The following is a 16,260-nucleotide window of genomic DNA, read 5'->3' on the forward strand; positions in this document are numbered from 1 at the left end:
GTAGGAGGATCACTGTGAGTTCAAGGCCAGCCAGAGAGAGAGAGAGAGAGAGAGAGAGAGAGAGATACAGAGAGAGAGAGAGAGAGAGACAGAGAGACAGAGAGAGAGAGAGAGAGAGAGAGAGAGAGAGAGAGAGAGAGAGAGACAGAGAGAGAGAGAGAGAGAGAGAGAGAGAGAGAGAGTGTCCTGTTGTATTTCATACACTGTCACACGTCGAGCTCAGAGGATGAAGTTATAGTAGTGGTTTGTTTTTAGTATGAAGAAACTAAAGCTGGGCTGCAACCATGGCTCAGTGGTTGGGGGCCTGTACTGTTTTTGTAGAGGAACAGAACTCACTTTTCAGCACCCACATAGGCAGTCATAGAAGCCAGTAACTTCAGGGGATCTATCGCCCTCTTCTGGCCTCCAAGGGTCTACATGCACACATGTACACAAAACCCAAACCCAAACACACACACACACACATAATTAAAAATAGAATAAATCTTAAAGAAGAGCCAGGTGTGGTAGTGCACACTCTTTTAAAAAAGATTTATTTATTATATAGAAGTACACTGTTGCTGTCTTCAGACGCACCAGAAGAGGGCATCGGATCCCATTACAGATGGTTGTGAGCCACCCTGTTGCTGGGAACTGAACTCATGTCCTCTGGAAGAGCAGTCAGTGCTCCTAACCACTGAGCCATCTCTCCAGCCTCATAGTGCACACCTTTAATCCCAGCACTCGGAAGGCAGACAGGTGGATCTCAATGAACTCAAGGGCAGCCTAGTCTACATAGTGAGTTTTACGTCAACCACGGTCACATGGTGAAACCTGAGAGAAAGGGGGAGGTGGTCTCCTGTGGCAGAAAGTAAGGGAGCAGGGACTTAAGCTCATTGGTGATTTGAAGCTCTGACTATTCTGCATTTGCTTACAAGGCAGACTGTGAGGACAAAAGAGACGCCACACATTTTCCTACCACTGGCTGATTATTAACTTTTCCTCTGGTATATGCCATGCAAGTCTGGGTGCACAGCTGAGGGTCAGCCAGGCATGATCGTGCACACCCGTGATTCAAGTACTTGAGAGGCCATGGCAGAAGGATCATCATGAGTTCAAGACCTAACTCAAAACAGCAAGTAAACAAACAGGAGGAAATGAAGGGGGAAAGGGCTGGTGTTCATAGCTTTACAGCTAGAAATCTGGTCTGTCTGGTCAGGCAGGATGGCCAGCATACCCGCAATTATGGCACTTGGAAGGCTGAGGCAGGAGGATTGCAAGTTAGAGGGCAACCTAAACTATGTAGTGAGGCCCTGTTTCAAAAGAAGGAAAGAAAAAAGTAAAAAGAAAGAAAGAAAGAAGGGGAGGAAGGAAGAAAGAAAGATCTCTCCCTACCCTCAACATAAGTGGGTCAGTGAGATGGCCCAGTGGGTAAAGGTGCCTCCAGGAAGCCAGACATCCTGAGTTCAATTCCAAGGATCCAGATGGTGGAGGGAGAGAACCAGCTCCTGCAAGATGTCCTCTGACCTCTGACTGCCACCTGTGCACTGTGGTGTTCCAGCATGTGAATGTGCTCGCGCTTGTGTGCGCAGATACACATACACACACACACCACACACACACACACACACACACATACACACCACACTCACACACGCACATACCACACACACACCACACAAACACACACTCACACTCACACCACACATACACACACCACACATACATACACCACACACACACACACACACACACACACACACAGAGTACTTCTAACACCATTAATCTATCAGTGAAAGTTATAGACTACTTTTTAAAACCTTTATATTTTATTTGTGTGTGTGTGTGTTTGTGTGTGTGTATGTGTGTGTGTGGTGTAGTGTACCCCATGTGTATGCATGGAAGTCAAATGTTACTGGAGCTAATTCATTTTGCCAGTGAGTACCAGGGATCTACTAGTCCCCATCCCTGCCCTGTCACACCTCCCATTGCTGGGTTTATGGTCCCACATGACTAATGAGAATCTGAATCCATGTCCCAATGGGTGTGTGGTATGTGCTTCACAGACAAAGCTATCCCTGTCTCCTTCTTTCTCTTTTTTTCTACGATGTGTCCAAGGCTGGCATCAAACTCCTTACGTAGCTGAAGGTGGTCTTGATTTCCCCATCAGCTTACCTCCTCACAGCTACCACCCTGGGCTTTTGTTTGCTTGTTGATATTATGATTGTGTGACTGTGGGCCCACATGTGACATGGTGCAAGTGTGGAGGTCACAGGACACCTTCCGGAAGCACTCCCCTCTCTGAACCACATAGCTGCAGTGTAGGGGAGAAGGACACAGGAGGTTTGAAGGTTCAGGAAGATGGCAGGGAACGTCTAGCATACGCAAAGTCCTGCTCTTCCTAACGGGTGGTGTTCGGGGCTGTATTTAAGGAGGATGCAGCAGAGGAGCGGAGCAGCATGTAAGTCAAGGAGAGGACGTGGAATTAACGTAGGAACAGTTATGATCTTGTTTGACTACACGCAGGGCCTTGGTTCTTAATTGTTTCACCAAATAAACATAGGGACAAATGGGGAGGGATGTTGCTAAGGTTGGCCTCCCTTTCGCTGCCCAGACAAGTGACCCCAGTGTGCATTGTCCGAACTGGATTCCCCTGAGTGCCATGCCTTGATCCTCCGCCTGGCAGGGGGAGGCCTTATTTAGCCCGGCCTGGCTCCTCTGAGCCTTCTTGGGAATGTCTATATATAGGGGAAGAGGGCAGCCCAGTTGCCACTGTCCATCTGCCTTCCTTGGACTCTGGTCCACCACTCCCTGGCCCTAGACTTCGCTGTCTCCATTTTCTCTCTGTTGAAAGAAAGCAGCTGTCCATGAGCCTTGCCCACCTCAGTGCTTAGCCTGGACCCTGTGGCTTCTCAGAATGTGTTCCCTTTGGGCTTGTCCCCTCTCTCTCCACTACACTTTCACTCCACAGAGGATCAGAGGGACTCTAAGAAGGGGGCATATCTGTATGTGTATTTATGAATATTTCGGATATAAGCTCACGTCTGAACCCTAGGGGTTTCACACTAGGAATACAAACTGGAGTAACTCCATTGCCGAATGAGCTTTATGCCCAGAGAAACGAAGCCTCCAGTGCTGGGGCTGTAGCTCAGAGGGTAGCACAACGCTCTGCTTTCAGCTCAGCGTCAGATAAAAACAGGCGACGTACGGGTAAAACCTCACGACCTGGGAGATAGAGGCTAGAGGCTCAGGAGGTTCAAGGTCATCCTCGGCTACATTGTGAGTCTGAGGCTAGCCTGGGCTACATGAGACCCTGTCTCAAAAAAAAATCAATAATAGTAAAAGAAAGAGATGGGATAGAGAGATGGCTCAGCCGTTAAGAGCACTGACTGCTCTTCCAGAGGTCCTGAGTTCAATTCCCAGCAACCACATGGTTGCTCACAACCATCTGTAATGAGATCTGATGCCCTCTTCTGGTATGTCTGGAGACAGCTTATATAAAATAAATATGAAATAAATAAATAAATCTTATTTATATATTTATTTTATATAAGTACTTATAAATAAATTTATATTTATTTTATGTAAGTACTTATATAAAATAAATAAATAAATCTTTTTTTTAAAAAAAGAAAGTAAGAAAGATAAAGAAAAACGAGAGAAGCCTGGGCTTCTAATCCTCTAAGCCACATCAAACAGGCCACTCGCACTCTAGAACCTAATTTTATAGCTGCGGGTAAGGTTCTAGGTATACAATGTCTAGGACAAAAAAACCCTTGCCGTCTTTATTATTTAGAGAACCTAGCATTCTCACCAGAGAGTGGGCGTTTGCCTTGCCCCGGGTGAGCGACAGGGAGAGAAGCTTTCGTCAATGCTCATTTCTCCTCACAACATGAGGTGCACGCTCTTTACTCTGAACGCTTCTAGGAGGGCCCTTAGGGTCAGGCTCATCCTAATTTTTCCACAACAAAGGTTAAGTAATAGGAGTTGCCAAGGCCGCAGCTCAGTACTTAAGACCACTTGCTGCTCTTCCAGAAGACCTTGGTTCAATTCCTAGCACCTACATGGTAGCTGGAAACTGTGGGATCCGGTGCCTTCTTCCGGCCTCTTTGGGCACTAGGCACGCACATGGTGCACAGACATGTGCAGACGAAGCACATTAAGAAAATTAAGTTTTGGGGTTGGGGATTTAGCTCAGTGGTAGAGCGCTTGCCTAGGAAGTGCAAGGCCCTGGGTTCGGGTCCCTAGCTCCCAAAAAAAAAAAAAAAAAAAAAAAAAAAAAAAAAAAAAAAAAAAAAGAAAATTAAGTTTTGAAAGAATCACCAAGGCTGGGGGTGTAGCTCAGTGGGTAGAGTACTTTACAGCATGCACATAGCCGAGGCTTGACTTCCCACCCAGCACCATAATCCAGCATGCCTACAGTCTCGGTGATTTGGTGATTCCGGAGACTAAGGCGAGAGGATCGCTTGAACCCAGGAGTTCAAGGGCAGCTCAGTTGACAGGGAAGACTCTTTTGCAAAATAAATCAAAGGACTTAAATGGGCTTGGTATATGCCTGTAAGCCCCAGCACTCTGGAGGTGGAAGTAGGGGTGATTAGAACCTCAAGGTTGAGCTGGAGAGACAGCTCAGAGGTTAAGAGCACTGACTGCGGGGTTGGGGATTTAGCTCAGTGGTAGAGCGCTTGCCTAGGAAGTGCAAGGCCCTGGGTTCGGTCCCCAGCTCCGAAAAAAAGAACCAAAAAAAAAAAGGTCCTGAGTTCAACTCCCAGCAACCACATGGTGGCTCACAACCGTCTATAATGGAATCCAATGTCTTTTTCTGGTGCGTCTGAAGACAGTGACAGTCTAGTGCACATACATACAATAAATATACAATCTTAAAAAAAAAAAAAAAGAACCTCAAGGTTAACGTTAGCTACATCAGGTGTTCAATATATGAGATCTGGCCTCCGAAGTGGGGAACAGAGTTCCTCTGTGGATGCACGACTTATGCTCTAAGCAGATGGAATAATAATAGTTACCTCTTCACGGGATGAAGAGTAGATGAGATCACAGAATCAAGACGCTCAGCCCAGTGGGGGGACAAGTTGTGGGAGTTCACGTCGCTACCTCAGTACTGTGTATCACTTCCCATTCTTGGGCCAAACGCCAACCCTAGGCACCCAGCGCAAGCTTAGGTGACTTAGTCATCTGGGCTCACGCTTACCATTTCTGTCTTGGAGGACGATGTGCCTGGAGGGCCCTTGCCACCCGCCCCCATTCACATGGCTCAGAGGGAGAACAGAGTCTTGAATGGATTTTGGACCTCAAGACTGGCCTCTTTCCACTCTACTGTGCTCTTGTTCTAAACATCCTTCCCCCATTTTGGAACAAGTGTGCTGGGGGTGGGGGAGGAGCTCCCTAAGACAGTGGGGCAGGGCGGGGGCCCCCTCCTAAGAATCTAGGAGAACGTCAGAGACTGCCACCTGCTCCAAGCTTAAATTTCCCTGCAAAGGACCCTGGCTAAATTAGGTAATGGGCTAGGACTCTGGGAGGGGAGGGGCTTGCTGCCCCCTGCACCTGATTGGTCAGGGTATCCAGTTCTGGGGAGTAGGGAGGAGGGAAGAGAGGATGCCCCTACAAATTCTGAAGGCTAGAGAGATCTGGGGCACCTTTGGGTGGTAGAGTGCGGAGGAGAGGACCCACAGCAGAGGAGTCCCATCACCAGCAACCATGGTAAGGACAAGAAGGGTCTTCACGCTTTTGTCCACAGGCCTCTTTCAGTCCTAGAACTGTGGGCAGTAATGTGGGTGCCTGAAGGTAGAAGATAAGGGTTGTTGGAACCCAAGTCCTGTGGAGACATCCTGGGAAGGCTGGGGGAGGGCTGGTCAGGATAGTCCAGGAGTTGATCCTCAAGGCTATGACTTCCTGGCCACCTTGAGGCTTGGGACAATGCTATTGGGCACCCAGAGCTGTGCGGGAAGGGTCTTAGCCTGTCTGCTTCCTAGGAGAGACGGAGACCATGAAAGCAGAAAAGTCTCCCAGCAAGGCAGACAGAGTAGGTTCCATAGGCCCAGCCAAGCCTGTGGCAACCAGAGAAGGAAGGCTTCCTCTAAGAATCCCGAGGAGAGGATGGTGGTTAGTGGGGCTGGGTGACAGGGTAGAGGTAGAGACCCTGACCATCCACAGAGGGGCCCTGATCTGGGGCTGCCACTTTCTTCTGAGTACCCTCCCGCTTCACTTGAAGGAGTAATTGGACTCCAGAGACCAGCTGCCATTGACCATGCCCAACTAAAAATAGCCTATCCTCTTGGATCAGGCCAAGGGACGGAGGAGGGAGGAGGAACTGGGCCAGCTGGCTGAAGAATGTCTTGGGACTCACCCCTTCCTCACCACCTCGAGTCCAAAGCCCTGACCCAGATGGCCTAGATTGGATGTGGTCTGGAAAAAATTCACAGAAACCTTATTTTCATGGTCACATGTGGAGCTCCAGGCCAACCCGAGCTACACAGCAAGACTATCTAAACACCCAAACCAGGACGTCATAACAGAACAGAGGTGTCTTATTTTCACACCAACGCACGGCCCCATCACATTTGACAGTGAGAGAGGTGTTTACCCCGATGACCTAGTGAGAAGTTTTGCCCCCGAGAACCCTCTGACGCAAAGCTGCCCATCTCTTCTTGTGGTCTCAGCGTCCGAGTGCTTGGTAGATGTTCTGTGGCTTTGCATTCTGTTATTTAGTTGAGGACAAATACTTATTGACCAGCTAGTCAAGTCCCAGGCAGCATTAGGAGACAGGGACATCAGAAAATCATACTCGAATAGTGCTAACACATTCAAGCCCTCTCTTACCCCCGATGTCCTATTATCCCAGCAAAGTCACAGGAAGGGTGACTTGCCAAAAGTCACTGCTGGGATGGGGGTTTCCTGATGTGGCTCTCTGAAGATAAATGGGAAACTGTGGGTATAACCAATGTCCCCTTTGCACTGGGGATGGTCACCAAGGGTACCTGGGAGGTGCAGCTGGCTTTGGAGTGGCTCTGGAAGACCGGGGTGGGGGAGGCACTTCCTAATATAAGAGAGGGCTGGGGAAGCTGAAGCTGGGGTGAGAGTCTGCCCTTCCACGTTCTGATTCTCTCTGTTTCCTATAGACGGACCAACAGGCTGAGGCCAGGTCCTACCTCAGCGAGGAGATGATCGCTGGTGAGTGAGAGTGGGCCGTTGGGGGAGATTAGGTGTAAAGCTGACCATCCAACTGGCCTCACCCATCGCTTCTTCCGTCTCATCCCCGCTAGAGTTCAAGGCTGCCTTTGACATGTTTGATGCTGATGGTGGTGGGGACATCAGCGTTAAAGAGCTGGGTACCGTGATGAGGATGCTAGGGCAGACACCCACTAAAGAGGAACTGGACGCCATCATCGAGGAGGTGGACGAGGATGGTGAGCTGGGCTCCCCCAGGGCAGGGACGGGGAGGAAAGGCTCAGCACACACTGGGCTAACACCTCCCGCCCCGCCCCCGCTTTGCTTCTTGCAGGCAGCGGTACCATCGACTTTGAAGAGTTCTTGGTCATGATGGTGCGCCAGATGAAAGAGGATGCGAAAGGGAAGAGCGAAGAGGAACTGGCTGAGTGTTTCCGCATCTTTGACAGGTGCGTGGGGCTTCTGGGATTCCGAACTTGGGAGCACATGGAGCCTGCGGGCTTGAAGCGAAGAAGGAGCGGGCTGGCCAGGGTGTGGCTGACCCTGTGTCCTGTTCTGTTCCTCTCTCCCAAAGGAACGCAGACGGTTACATTGATGCCGAGGAGCTGGCTGAGATTTTCCGGGCTTCTGGGGAGCATGTGACAGACGAGGAGATCGAATCCCTGATGAAGGATGGTGATAAGAACAACGATGGCCGCATTGATTTCGACGGTGAGGGCTAGCTTTGTGGGTGGGGCTCTTGGCTTTGTGGGTGGGGCTCTTGGCTTTGTGGGTGGGGCTCTTAGCTTTGTGGCTGTGGCTCTTGGCTTTGTGGGTGGGGCTGGCTTAGGCTAAGTTTCCTCCCACTCTCTTGGGGGCCCTTAGGATGTTCCGCAGCTTAGTGCAATGTCCCCATTAAAGACTAGGCACCCCTCTGCGCCCTGAGCGGTACGCCTGACATCATCCCACTCTTTCTCCGCAGAGTTTCTGAAGATGATGGAGGGCGTTCAGTAAGGAGCCGGTCTTCGTGTTCATCCAGACTGCAGGTCCCCTGGGCGTGGGCAACTCCACCCTTGCCTCCTTGCCCTACCAGGGAAAGGCTGCTCCTTTGGGCTCTGTGGCTGGAAGGAATAAAAGCAGACAATGTAAAGCTGGCCTGACTGACCAGGGGACTGATTGAGGGCAAGGGATCTTAGGGATTGCCTGGCTGGATTGACGCACAGAGCGTCTCCCGGAGCCGCTGGGTATGAAAAGAAGGAGGGGTCACGCGAGCCGGAGGCTTGGGTGGCTCAGTGCCGGGCGAAGCTCGACCTGCTCTGCAGGTTCTCAGCCGGCTGGCTACCAGCAACTGGCGCTGGCAGTGGGCGACTCTTGGCAAATGGCCTGCACTTGCGCCTGGCGCTGGAACAGGGCGGTCGCAGGGTGAGCCGGCCGCCCATCAAGCGAAGGCACCTGGGATGGATAGGGTGAGGGTGCGCGGAAGCTGGAACTAGGGAAGAAGCAACGCTTCTTTTCCCCCAGCATTTCTGGAACCTCTTGGATCTTGGGTGTGGTACGTTCAACTCTCTGCAGGCCATCCTGCTGAGGAGAAAGAGTCTGTCCATCCATCCCAGATGGATGGACTTTACACACAAATAAGAGGCAGCGTCCCCGGCGCAAAGCGGGAAAGGGGCATCAGCCACCCATCCCCCTCCATTCAGCCCCCTTTCATTGCGCTCCAGAGGGTCAAGGGTATGACCTAGCTAAAGAGGGTCAAGGGTATGACCTAGCTAAACTGAAATTCTATCCCCAGGTAGGGTGGAGTTTTTCTCACTCCTGGCACGTCGTTCCTCTTAGGAACCCGGCAGATTTGTGCCCTCCCTAAATAATTGTAGTACTTTAGCCTCGGAGTCGGGTTGTTTGGGTTTAAATCCTCATTGCCTATGACAAATTCAACCGCTCTGTGCCTCAGTTTCCTCACCTGTAAGATGAAGATATCGAATATTTAGCAGGGGACAGGAGTTCAAGAATACTTGTGTGTCAAGTGTCACATAGCAACTGTCATTTCGTAAATGCTGGCACTTACTTGGCTCTGGAGAGGGAGGATTGCTAGGCAAATGCTTGCCACTGAGTCACATTTCCGTTTTTTTTTTTTTTAAGATTTATTTATTTAATGAATATGAGCACACTCTGTCTTCAAACACACCAGACCCCATTACAGATGGTCGTGAGCCACCATGTGGTTGCTGGGAATTGAACTCAGGACCTCTGGAAGAGCAGACAGTGCTCTTAACCGCTGAGCCATCTCTCCAGCCCCCTGTTTGTTTGTTTGTTTGTTTGTTTTAAAAAGATAGGACCACTTTATGTAACCCTGGCTACTCTGGAACTCACTCACTTTATGTAGACCAGGCTGGCCTCAACTCAGAGATTCACCATGCGTCCTGAGTGCTGGGATTAATGGTGTGCACCATCATGCCCAGCCTACCGTCATTCTTTAAGCTCTGAGATTCATTCATACTACAGACCATCTACTCCATCCTGTCCTGTCTTCTTTGCCCAACGTAAACAGTTAGATTTATTTACCCATGTAAATGTTTTACCTGCATGTGTGTCTGTGCACCACATGCATGCCAGACAATGGCACTGAATCCTCTGGAACTGGAGTTAGAGATGGTTGTGAGTCATCATACGGGTACTGGGAACCAAACCCAGGTCCTCTTGCAAGAGCAACAAGTGCCCTTAAGCACTGAGCTCTCCCTCTAGCCCCTCAACTTAAAACCATTTGAAAATTACATTTATGTTACATGTGTTTGCTGGTGCCCATGGTATACCATACATGTAGAGGCTAGAGGACAGCTTTTGGGAGTCATTTTCCCTTTGCACTTTGTGGGGACTGGGATTGAACTCAGGCAGTCAGGCTTGCTGGCGAGCACCGTACAGTTCCTCTTCCTCCTTTCTCTTCCATCACATACTTCACAGCTTCTGGCTTCAGTCCATACTGGTGCTGCTGGGGTCTAGAAACTTCCAAGTGCCTACTATGTGCTGTGTCGTTGCTCATTCTGCCTTGTAACTCAAGCCATTGCTTGCCTGGTTCCTGGTTCTTTTTTTAAAGATTTATTCATTTATTATATATAAGACACTGTAGCTGTCTTCAGACACACCAGAAGAGGGCATCAGATCTCTTTACAGATGGTTGTGAGCCACCATGTGGTTGCTGGGAATTGAACTCATGACCTCTGGAAGAGCAGTCCGGTGCTCTTAACCGCTGAACCATCTCTCCAGCCCCGCTTGCCTGGTTCTTGATAACAGGTAATGTCTCCCCTGCTCTAAAGTACAGCCAGGAGGATCTTTCTAAACATGCCGCTCCTGTGTCCTTTAGCTTCTGCTGCCTTCAAGATGAAGCTTAGGCAGCTGTCCTTTCCCCTCCTCCCTGCTGTCCTGGGGCCTGAACTTAGATTCTCAGTAACTGAACTCTCGCAGACACCTAAGCATTTGGTATGGTTGCAAGCCCTGAGGAAGCGACCTTAGCAACCTGTACTCCTCCCTGGAGAGCTTGCACCCCAAGAAACAGCCTCCTTTCTTTCCACTCCAGTGCTCTACAGGAGACTGAGTTCCTAAAAATCTTTTGACTTTAAGAGAAGGTCTCACTCTGCAGCCCAGGCTGGGCTCGAACTCTCAATCCTCCTGCCTCAGCCTGCTGAATGGTAGGATTACAGATGTGTGCCAGAGCACAGACTCCTTTGTTCCATCTCTAGAGCTTCTCTGTTGGCAATTCCACTGGTAAACCTTTTCGTTCCACTTGTAAAGCTTTGATGTTATGTGTATGAGGTGGTGGTGGTGGTGGTGTGTCTGTGTGTATGCTACAGTGCACATGTGGAGGTCAGAGGATGCTGTTCTGAGTTGATGGAGCTCAGATCATCAGGATAGATATTCTCCAACCACCCACGTCCTTATGTGGCTTTTAACATACAGCTCTGAGTCCTCGGAACTGGGTAGGTCAGTTGACCACATAGGGAACTAAACACCATCATGAAGGACCACACAGTACAGCCTTCCAAGGCAGACACAAGTACCACCACTTTAGCATTTATCTGGAATGGATTTAGTGCCAGTTTCTGGGCACTCCCATTCTCAGACATTCTTTGTTCTAATCAGTCCTGGGCGGTGCCTGTGCGGCTTCAAGGACCATGCCCCTTTCCTTTGCTGGAATTACAGGCTTGTTCCACCCCGTCGACCTTGAGATAGAACTTGATAATGCTAAGGATTCCTAGACCAGGCCGGCCTTGAACTCTTAGCCATCTTCCTGCTTCTGCTTCCAAGGGCTGGGATTACATGAGTCACTACCAGCATCTGGGTCACTTTCCCTCCCTTAGATAGGGCATAGCTCAGGCAGGCCTTAAACTATGACCTCAAAGATGATCTTGAACTCTCTGCCTGTACCTCCTGGAGTTTTGGGACGACAGGCATACACTAGGATAATGCTGTTCTGGGGACTGAATGCAGGGTCTCATGGATGACAGGCAAAAACTCTTCCAACGAAGCCACAGTCTTTGATGAAAAACTTGGATGTTAACTAGACCACAGCAAAAGTAACCTGGGGCTCACCAGAAGTGCGGCTCTTCCGCCTCCCTTCCTCCCACAGTTGTATTTTGACAAGATCCCAAGTGGGTTTGTCCACATTAAGATGGATTATAAAGTTCTATGCCCTGGGGCTGCAGAGATGGCTCAGTGGTTAAGAGCACTGGCCGTTCTTCCAGAGGTCATGAGTTCAATTCCCAGCATCCACATGGCACCCACTGTCTGTAACTCTTGTTCCAGGGGACCCAATACCCTTAAATATACATGTAGTCAAAACACCAATGTATATAAATTAAAAATGAGTAAAGTATTTAATAAAAGCTCTATGCCGAGGAGGAAACTAAGAGCACAACTCACTTCAGAGCGGACTTTTTCCCACTAAAAGAAGCCTAGGGAAGAGCAGGGGCTAACAGTTAACAGGAGCCCAGAACCTTCCTGACAGGCCAGGCCCTCTGCCTCCCCTCCCTCTTCCCACAGGGCTGCAGAGCCAGCTGCTTGACACTTGGGTAGGACCCATAACACCTTGTGGAGATGGAGCAGGAATCACCCACCTGGGTCTAGAGCTCAATCTTCCTTATCTTCTGAGCTTGGGCCTGCTACAGGGCAACTTGAGTGGGGTCTCCCAGCCTCCAGATCTTTAACATCTTAGAAAGTGGGTGTCTAGCACTCCCACACTACAGACTCTTGAGCTGAAGGTCTGGTTTAGCCTCCTCTGTATCCCAACCGGAACTGTTCTGATGGAGTATTTGTAGTTTATGCTGTGACTCCACAGAAGTGTGAGCTTTGGTGCTGGGCACCTCCCTCGGATTAAACAGGCTCTCTGCCCGGGAAGCTATACCTCCAGGCAAATACACAATGTGACACCCACTTGAGAAGAAATCTATGCAGAGCGATAAGGTAAGACACAAGGTCACTTCTCAGGGACCACACTGTCTTATCAGCTGCTTCCAACCCTGTACACGTCAGGTCAGAACCCAGATTTTAAGCTAGTGCCCCTCCCCCATCCTCTGGCTGAGGTTAACTTTGAGACAGCAATTTATACAAAAACAATCAACGTGCATTTATTCAATATACATTGTATGGGTTCAAGCAGACTTAATTTAAAAAAACAAATAAAACAAAACAGCACAGCTCAGAAAGCACGGAGAAAGGACAGACATCTAAGAAGAGAGACGACACAGGAGAAAGCGGGAGAGCTGCCGTCAGGGCTCTTGGCTGGAGACCTGCTTTGAATAGGTTTCTCGCAGGTACTTCTTAAATGCTGGAAGAGAACATAGGGGGCTCGGGTGAGGATGGATGGGGGAGGCCAGCGGGCCTGTTCTCCCTGTCCAGCAGATACCCCCGTGTTGCCATCTGGTTGGCTCCCTGGGACACTGGTTTCCAGAGTCCAGAAAGGAACAGGAGATATATTCTACCCCCCGACCCCTTCATCTTTGTGATTATGGAGAAGCAGTGAGGGGGATGAGGGAGAAACCAACCCAGCCCCCAGGGTCCCTTTGTACGTTAGCAAGGGTCACTCTGAGCTGGACAAGGCCCTACCTGTGGGGTTTTTCCAGAGCTCTGCAGCATGTGTGTTCAAAGGGCTCTCGATGTTGGGTTCTCCTAGCAGGCTCTGGATGGAGAGCAAGATGGTCCTGACATCATACAGTGCAGACCACTTGTCCTTGAGGATGTCCAGGCAGATGTTGCCCTGGGTGTCCACGTTGGGGTGGTAGCACGGTGTGAGGAATTTCACTGTGGGTGCGTTGTAAGGGTAGCCACTGGGGAACTCTAGGGAGAGTTTATACCTCAGGTCTTCATATACCTGGCATTCCAGGAAAGAAGGGCAGGGTAAGCCTGTGTTCACCTTGTGCCCTCACTTCCCCCATCCCACCCCAGCAGGCCACATTCTATCCAAGCCCCAAATAAGGGCCATGCAGGTAGGAACTTAGGAGTGCGTCTGCGTCTGACTAGCAAACTGTATGCTAAGTTGGCCTATGACATCAGTGACCTTCTGGTCAAAAGATTGACCTGGCATCCCGAGCGAGGGCTACCAGAGTGGTCCGACTAATATCTCAATTACTAAAGGGAAAATTTAGATCCAATTTCTGACTTAAAACCAGATCTGCAGTAACTGGAAGCTGTTAGTGCCCTCCCACAAGCCAAGATGCCCCGCCTACTCTATCACGTCACTGCCTTGAGAGTGCCTTTCCCTCACACTGAAGAACATGACCACAGGGCTCAGAGCCTGTGAACAGGCTCAGGGCACTGAAGCTGACCTAGCACTTGGAGTTCACTTCCTCAGCTAAGTTCACCACACTTAGCAAAGTGTTGCCCACTTACAGTGCCGGCCGCTCCATGGATGGTTCCTACCCATTTGAACAGGTTGTCTGATTCGGGGAAGGCGGAAATTCCTTTGTCACCAGACATCTGAGGAAGGAAACACCCAAATGCTGCATTCGAGCGTACACTTATAGGCACAGCAAAAGGGATCAGTGGGTGAGCGACTGCCCCGCCCGAATCATGCTATGCCTCTAAATAAAGCAGCCAAGCCACAGGCTGATCACCACGCTAAGAGGAAGGGGGCAGCAGGGAAGCACCTTCAGTGCTTCCAAATTTTGCCTCTTCTGTTTTTCATCTGGGATTTAAATGTCACTAAAACATGTAGATTGCTACTTAGGGGTAATGTAGCAATGGACAACCAGAGGAGAGAATTCTCTAAGGGATACCAATTCCAAGAAGGGTGGGGATGGGCAAGGTTAGAGCTGGGGCCAGAAAAGTAGGATGAACCCAGATAAGGTTATGACTCCATAGACAGCTGCGGTGCTCAAGTGAGGGCTGGCGTTCAAAGGGCTTTCCGTAAGAGAGAGAGTGAATTACATCCATAGTATGTATGAGCAGGTAGCCACAGTAGTAAAGGAGGCTACTGATAATTGGGTGGGGGATGGAAAGATAGGCCAATTGATCTTAGAACACGCAGTCACTCACCATGAGGGTCATCAGCTCCTGCTGTAGCCTGAAAAGAGAAGTCAAGGTTACTCGGGGGCACTGTGGAGGTGATACATCACTTCCCACCAAACTATCCTGAAGAGTTGTCATGGAGGCCTTGCCCCTTCTTCAAAGGCAGGTTTAGCTCGGGCGCTCATCATCTACAGGAGGACCCAGATGAGCCTTCTGGCCGCATGTTAACCCCAGCGCTCGCAGAACCACCCATGAGAGTTGCCTGGCAGCGCCGTCAGCCTTCTATTTCCTGCGTTCCTGGTACCCCTCTTGTGTCCCAAGGCCCCCGGGTGACCTCCGCACCACTCACCTCTTGCCCACAGGGCCCCGGGCGGCGCCCCCGCAGGGTTCTGCTCCTTTTCGAACGGCGGCAACGCTGGCTGCAGCTGGGTCGCGGTTCTGCGAGGCCATCCCAGAGGTGCTGGCACGGAGACAAGCGTGTGGAGACGAAAGAGCAACTGCGGGGCTGCGGGCCGCCGCCCGCGTTTGAATTGTAACCCTCCTGCTGCGCTAGCCAATCAGAGGCTCGCTTGGGTTTGATCCAGCCAATGGGACGCCCAGGATTGCTCTGCCTCTGCGCAACTGCTAGGCCACCCAGTAATGCACTGCGATTGGACGGCGGGGCGTACTTCGGATAGCCGATTGGTGAAGAAGGCTGCCATTAACTAACGAATGAGTGGCGGATTGGTGGCCTTTGGACGACGCCGACCATTAAAGGGTCAAAGGACGGGTCCACGTGTGTACGCCGCCCCTCCCCCGCCGGGTCTCTTGGAACCCCGACTTCTGCCGTCAGTCTGTAATTTGGCTATGCAGCCAGGTATGAATTTGACTTCTTGATCCTCCTTGCTTTCACTTCCAAGGGTTGAGATTTCACGAGCGAGTGCTCCACACGCCCGGCAATGGTTGGACCTCCGTCCAGATCCGCTGGTCGGTCCAAGCACACGCCCAGCAGGGAGCACATCTTCCGGAAAAGGGAGAACTTGACAGTGTTATTCTCCAAGCCGGAAGCCTTTTCTCCTCATCCTAATAAAATGTTAGTTACTTTTTGGGTTCCCAAGAACTAAAAAAAAAAAAAAAAAAACCAACTTAGAAAGGCGCCGGTTGTCAGAGCAGACTCCCCATCTATTAGTAAACGTGGGTTCAGGTGGTGCATGCCTGTAATCCCAGGGAAGGTGAGGACAGGCAGGTCAAGAGTTGAGGGTTATCTCTAGGTTAGCCTGGGCTATATGAGACTGTGCCTTAAGGAGACAAAAACAAGGTCTGATGGTGCTCAAGGCCTTTAATCCCAACCAAGGCGGGATCTTTGAGTTTTAGGTTAGCCATGGCTACATGTAAGAGATCCTGTCTCAATCCCAAAAGGCAAAAACAAAACAAAAACAAAGAACCCCCCCAAAAAACCCATACTCTACTAAGTTTGCTTACAGCCTCAGCAGTCAGCGAGTGTGTTACCTATAGCCTATAACATTGGGAAAATAAAAGGCAACTGCATTTTTCCTTTGGTAGGCCATCAGACCCTTTGGGCTAGCCTTCACACTGTGCAACATTCCTAAGCTGGAACAAGGACAGAGACTGTGGGAGAGCACA

At 50.2% G+C, this 16,260-nt stretch overlaps 2 protein-coding genes across 3 annotated transcripts; one reads left to right on the forward strand and one right to left on the reverse strand.

Annotated features, from left to right (window-relative positions):
• Positions 1-5,392: 5,392 nt before the first annotated feature.
• Tnnc2 (troponin C2, fast skeletal type) lies at positions 5,393-8,294 on the forward strand. Of its 2 annotated transcripts, none has more exons than XM_032902478.1 (6): positions 5,393-5,490; positions 7,113-7,164; positions 7,257-7,400; positions 7,496-7,610; positions 7,736-7,872; positions 8,123-8,294. In XM_032902478.1, exons 2-6 carry the CDS (start codon positions 7,155-7,157, stop codon positions 8,152-8,154), a joined length of 438 nt encoding a protein of 145 aa, XP_032758369.1. In that variant the 5' UTR covers positions 5,393-5,490; positions 7,113-7,154; the 3' UTR covers positions 8,155-8,294. The 2 variants fall into 2 exon arrangements, with proteins under 2 accessions (XP_032758369.1, XP_032758368.1); XM_032902477.1 differs by lacking the exon at positions 5,393-5,490 and adding an exon at positions 5,589-5,694.
• A 4,438-nt stretch (positions 8,295-12,732) lies between these two features.
• Ube2c (ubiquitin conjugating enzyme E2 C) lies at positions 12,733-15,556 on the reverse strand. Its single transcript, XM_032902479.1, has 5 exons — positions 14,987-15,556; positions 14,665-14,692; positions 14,020-14,106; positions 13,237-13,501; positions 12,733-12,958 (listed from the first exon to the last, which is right to left on the reverse strand). The coding sequence occupies exons 1-5, from the start codon at positions 15,085-15,087 to the stop codon at positions 12,900-12,902; spliced, it is 540 nt and encodes a 179-aa protein (XP_032758370.1). The 5' UTR covers positions 15,088-15,556; the 3' UTR covers positions 12,733-12,899.
• Between the last annotated feature and the right edge of the window lie 704 nt (positions 15,557-16,260).

Source organism: Rattus rattus, chromosome 5 (assembly GCF_011064425.1).
Source record: "Rattus rattus isolate New Zealand chromosome 5, Rrattus_CSIRO_v1, whole genome shotgun sequence".
Classification (NCBI taxonomy): Eukaryota; Metazoa; Chordata; class Mammalia; order Rodentia; family Muridae; genus Rattus; species Rattus rattus.

What these genes read in the sequence shown, in the direction of transcription:
- Ube2c (XM_032902479.1), bottom strand. Translation starts at nt 15,087, where the DNA reads ATGGCCTCGCAGAACCGCGACCCAGCTGCAGCCAGCGTTGCCGCCGTT. An exon ending in TCCATGGAGCGGCCGGCACT is followed by an intron (nt 13,502 to 14,019) that starts GTAAGTGGGCAA and finishes CTGGAATGCCAG; the next exon opens with GTATATGAAGACCTGAGGTA. An exon ending in GCTCTGGAAAAACCCCACAG is followed by an intron (nt 12,959 to 13,236) that starts GTAGGGCCTTGT and finishes GTTCTCTTCCAG; the next exon opens with CATTTAAGAAGTACCTGCGA.
- Tnnc2 (XM_032902477.1), top strand. An exon ending in TGTTTCCGCATCTTTGACAG is followed by an intron (nt 7,611 to 7,735) that starts GTGCGTGGGGCT and finishes TCTCTCCCAAAG; the next exon opens with GAACGCAGACGGTTACATTG. An exon ending in TGGCCGCATTGATTTCGACG is followed by an intron (nt 7,873 to 8,122) that starts GTGAGGGCTAGC and finishes CTTTCTCCGCAG; the next exon opens with AGTTTCTGAAGATGATGGAG.